This window comes from Macrobrachium nipponense, chromosome 39 (genome assembly GCF_015104395.2).
Source record: "Macrobrachium nipponense isolate FS-2020 chromosome 39, ASM1510439v2, whole genome shotgun sequence".
NCBI lineage: Eukaryota > Metazoa > Arthropoda > Malacostraca > Decapoda > Palaemonidae > Macrobrachium > Macrobrachium nipponense.
Window position 1 is genome coordinate 17,405,234 of NC_061099.1, and position 5,464 is coordinate 17,410,697.

General features: G+C 38.1%; 1 protein-coding gene across 1 annotated transcript; it reads left to right on the plus strand.

The window, feature by feature from the left end:
* The first annotated feature begins 261 nt into the window (after positions 1–261).
* On the plus strand, positions 262–5,092 carry LOC135210532 (keratin, type II cytoskeletal 2 epidermal-like). The gene is made up of 3 exons (XM_064243404.1): positions 262–382; positions 2,246–4,158; positions 4,345–5,092. The coding sequence occupies exons 2-3, from the start codon at positions 2,276–2,278 to the stop codon at positions 4,469–4,471; spliced, it is 2,010 nt and encodes a 669-aa protein (XP_064099474.1). The 5' UTR covers positions 262–382; positions 2,246–2,275; the 3' UTR covers positions 4,472–5,092.
* The last annotated feature ends 372 nt before the right edge of the window (positions 5,093–5,464 follow it).

Here is a 5,464-nt window from a genome sequence, read left to right on the forward strand (position 1 = left end):
TAGCAATTAGGCCTGAACTTCCACAAACCCACCTCCCCCTCCCCACCCACAAATTAAAAGGACCCTTCGCCTTTACCAGTGAAGTATGACAGCGTGAGAATAAAAGAAAATAAGTTTTAAAAAATCTCTCATCGACTGAGGTCAAACCTCTGTCTCTCTCTCACCTGTCCAGACCGTACAGAAAACGGAGGATAAAGAAAACGGGAAGTCGATCTTGTCAACTTCCGCAAGAACTTGAAGGAGGTTACCTGCACTGCAATAGCTCAGTCGTAGGTGGGACTTCGAGTGGCCACGTTGCACGAGTTACGAGCCACCTACGTGTAATCAACAAGACTAACTTTTTCCTTCGTAGCTGTTTTTACAAGTACTGATGTCATAAGAGGTAAGTCCGTGCTGATTCTAATAATAATACACTTTATAAAAAGGGGTTACAAATAAACACTGGCCTCGTAAAGTAGACAATGGGTTTTACGTCTGTTTTTACTATTTTTTCTGTGATGTGTATAACAAGGATTAAACAGCATCAGTTAAAATTATTTGAAGTTGCTTGCAAGATGATAATTCTATTTCATTTCATAAAGTCTTTCTCCACATAATTATATTATACGTATATATATGTAGGTATATATATATATATATATATATATATATATATATATATATATATATATAATTAACACTTAATGACATGAAGTCCGTTTCTATGGAAAGCTATGATGTAAGTCACTACCAACCTTAATTACGAATGCAAGAACTTTGAAAATTTCATTAAAGTGTCATGGCAGTCTGCTGTTATGAAATCGGAAGCACTTTTTGTCCAGTAGAGTGCCAAGCCACGATAATGAAGTACCCAGAGTCGTTAGCGATAGAGGTTTGTGTTAGTGAAGCTTTTGGTGCTATTTTTGCCCAGGATAGTTTAAACATTACTTATTCATTTGGTGTACAAACGTCAGATTCTTTTGGGCTTGTTTCAATAATAATTACAATAAATAACAAATTATTATTATTATTATTATTATTATTATTATTATTATTATTATTATATTATTATTATTATTATTATTATTATTATTCAAAATAAACACATTCTTTCGGACCAAACCTATACACTAATCAACTTGCCAAAAATCTTTCACAAATTAAAACGCCCGTATTAAAAATTTCAAAACAGCGAAGAAGCCACTATGAAATACGTTACAGATTATTCAACCGATGAATAAATAGCCTGTACACATAAAAATTCTTAAACTTATGAGAATCACCACCAATAATACTAAACGGAAGATTCTCCCACAACTGTACTATGATTTCATGGAAACATAATTCTCTCTCTCTCTCTCTCTCTCTCTCTCTCTCTCTCTCTCTCTCTCTCTCTCTGTTTTCTTTTCTGAAGGAAGGCTAACATGCTATTTGAATCTATTTACCATTTCAGTATGTGTAATGTGTAACACGACAGCATTTTAGAATAATTTTTTTCCACTGGTGTCAAATTGAGTTTAAATGACACGTACTGTACCTGTTCAGCTTCGTAAAATTTCACGTTCTAGACAAGTCGTGACTCTATCTAAAGTTACGTACATTGCCTAATACCCTTTTCCTTATTATTCACGCCAAAGCAACGTCTATGTTACTTTTATTATTCTGGCGCCAAAAGCGCAAATCAGGGAGTGGCCAGGTGAGATAATTGAGATGTTCTCTACAGGTAAACCAATCAGCTGTAGAGGAACAGATTTAGTTGGCGTCATACTTTCAACATAACGGCAATGTATGCATTGGAGCAACGCTGGATCCAATACTTTACCTTCTCAACCGTTGGCAATGAGAGAGAGAGAGAGAGAGAGAGAGAGAGAGAGAGAGAGAGAGAGAGAGAGAACTGAATTTTTGATACTTAACAAAAAATACCTACATATATAATATATGCTATATATATTTTTTCAATGTTCAAATATCTGTATAATAAGTAATTTTTCATTTTCACCTACGAACTAAATCTTGTGACCACCCAAAATTTTGACAAGACTTTCAAATAAACAATACAATAAACAAAACTATCAAGATTTTTTTAGGTTAAATTTCTCTACAATATGCACACTTCTGAATTTACAGTATCACAATTTTCTTTTTCAAAATCAAGTCGTTTAAAACTAGTGTTTCAGTAACTGTTTATTAGATATAACTTGGTGTTAATTATTCATAGTATCATTTCAAACGATTCGCTTCTAATCTCTTGCACTTTTCATTACAGAAGAAGAACGCTGGAACTGTAGATATAAAAATGAAACTGATAGCCGCAGCACTCGCCACTCTCCTCCTTGCTGTACCACTGACAGCCAAGACATTCCAAAGCATTACTGGCTTTCAAGGCTTAAATTCTCTTGCAAGTACACCCTTTCCAAACTTCACTGATAAGGTCTTCAATCATGGAAAACCAAACGTTTCGGGAAATGAAACATATAACTTGTTGAAGGGTTTAGACATTAAATTTCTGAAAGACGTCGTTCAGAACAACTTGCTACAGAATCTGGCGACGAACACTGACTGGAACGTTGGTTCAGTGATGCTGTCTGTTCTGCAAAACGCCCTCTCTGACACCAAGCGAGTTAAAAGTTTAGTTACCGATGGACTGGGCTTACACGAAGACTTCGCAAAACCTCTGATGAAACTCCACTTGGAACTCGATAAGCTTAAATCTTCGTCAGTAGCAAAGGGCCCTGAGGAAGAGGACACGGTACAGGGTAACACTGGAGAAAACGTTCACAGTCACTATGACCTGAGCGATAAGAAAGATGAAGATACAGATATGAACTGGCAAATACTAAACGCCATGAAAAATGTCTTTGCTGGGGAGTTTGCTAATCTTAGTTCCATTCCATTGCCCAGTGACCTACAGCTGAACTTTGGCAGTTCCAATGACCACAATTTAACAGCAGCCAGCGCATGGATGATTGTCAGATCTACTTGGCAAAGAATTCTAGCCTACGTCAAAGAGGAGCATTCCATTCAACGCTTCATGCAGATAACTCCAATCAAGATCATCGACAGAATCCTGAGTATTGGAGACGACATCAGCCTTGCTGGGTTCCTAGCACAGAAACTTCACCCAGATTTCGCTCTGTTTTTGTCTGAAGGCATCAGTCCTCATCTTGGACCTTTCAAGGACTTCAATAGCTTTTATGATCATGCAAAAGAATATGGCTTGGATGGTATCATTGATTACTTAACCTCACCAAAGTTAGCCAGTAACATGAACGCCCTCTCGAAATTCATTTCCGCGTACTTTGACGATACGTTTTCTGACGACGTTGTTGATCAGTATATTACTTTCATTTCCCTCAATAACACAGAGCTGTACAATTTTTACAAGTCTATCGTTAACCATCAAAAGGCAAAACATCCCGTCGATACTAAAACTGGCAGGCAAAAGAGAGAAGATATCAACAAGGCCATAAATAGTTTTAAATATGACGGTTATGACTTTGAACTTAAGAAATATAAGTCAGGTTCAGACAGCATTGCTGAGAGAGACAGTGGATATGGAGGCAGTGGACATGGTGATGGATATGGCGGTGGCGGTGGTGGCGGCCACAGTGGAGGTTATGGAGGTGGCCATAGTGGAGGATATGGTGGAGGCCACAGCGGAGACTATGGTGGAGGAGGAGGAGGATATGGAGGAGGGTATGGTAGCCACAGTTCAACGACTACAGATCCCGCTGTCTTGCTGAGTTCCGTCGCGCTCGGCGCCCTTCTGGGTTTCCTCCTGTTTCGACTCATCAACGGGTCCAGATACTTCGGTAAGAGAGACATCAACGATGGGTCGCTGTCTCTCCTGCTCTCAGATCAGCCAGAGGCCCAAGTGCCTTGGGGCACAAACGCCGAAAGGATGAAGAGGGACGTCTCGCACAATGGCAGCCACACCGAAGAGGACATGTTTGAGATCCCTGCATACACGAGAGGGGAAGTGTGGTCGACCGATCCTTTCTTGGGAAGTGACACGGAGGGATTGGATGGCGATGATATGGCTGACCATCTCAACCATCTGTGGATGGTCTACAATGAAACCAAGGAGGCCGGATGCGTCCAGTCGCATCTCTGTGATGTGGTTGCCAAAGGGACGGCAGAGTACCTTACTGGCAAAGAATCTAGCATAGCTATTTTGTTGTGAGTATATATACGTTTGCATGTTTTCTGGAATGATATATCTCTTGAAGTTCTAGACAAGGTCTGAGAATTTTGCCCCTTGTGCGTGTCTATTCACTTGTTACCTTGAACCTTGACCATTGTTTTACCCCTTTTGTACGTCCACGTAGTACTTTGAATCTTGAACATTTTCCTTCTCAATTACAGAGCGTCTGTGAGCAACATGATGGGTGTCGAGAAAGCTGGACAGATGGTGGATGATGTCATACAAACGCTGGTTGTTGGCAGTAACTATGCCTGCCCCGTTCAGTCCCACTGTATACAAGCTTTCTAGCTGCCAACACTCCTTAGGGTTTGGACTCTGGCTGACGCAATAGCTGCCAAGGCTTCTTGTGGGTTTGGAAACTGGCTGACACAATCTGACTGTGACTTTTCCTTGTTAGCACGTTTTTGACAGTGCAATGTCTTACTTGATTTCTTTAAAGAGTAACCAAATACTCTATAAAGACTTACTCATCTTCTCCGACGACACTTGACAAAGACGAGGAACTTCCGCCATGATGAAATATGACTGCAAAGTTGCAAAAGACCTTCAGAAGGGAAGAAATCTAACGTGGAGGAGCTGTTTCACAGGCAGATCCCTTTTACTACGACTACTAATACTACTACTACTACTACTACTACTACTAGTGTCAGCTGATGTCCTCTGGATATCATACTTGGAAACTTCGACGATATTTTTTCCTCTGCATCTCGATTATTTATTTATTCATTGACGAATTGGTGATATAATAAAGAGCCATTTACTTAGCCATGTACTTTTTATGATCTGTTGCAATGTGTTAATTAATTCCTTAGGAACAAATGTTTTCTTGATTTCTTCGTGAAGGCTATCAAACTAGAAAATATAGTTAGTAATATAGAGCTATAGAGTACATACCCACTCTTAAGCCTGCACACATACAATATATATATATATATATATATATATAATATATATATATATATATATATATATATATATATATATATGTATAATGTTACATACAATGTGCATTATTATTATAAATATAATAATGCTCATTATATACTAAAAAAACTCTAATTCATGTTGTAATGCCTTGTTAAGACTATACTTGCCTTCAACTGAATAAAAAATAGTAAATATAATGTATCAATTATAATTAACTTCTTTCGTTAACCTATTCCTTTCTACAATGAACATGTAAGTAAAAAATGGTAATTAATTTTTTTTTTAAATTAAGACAAATCAGATGGTAACTTGAATTCAACCAGTAAAAGATTGTTGCAGAATGTCTGTCGAGAT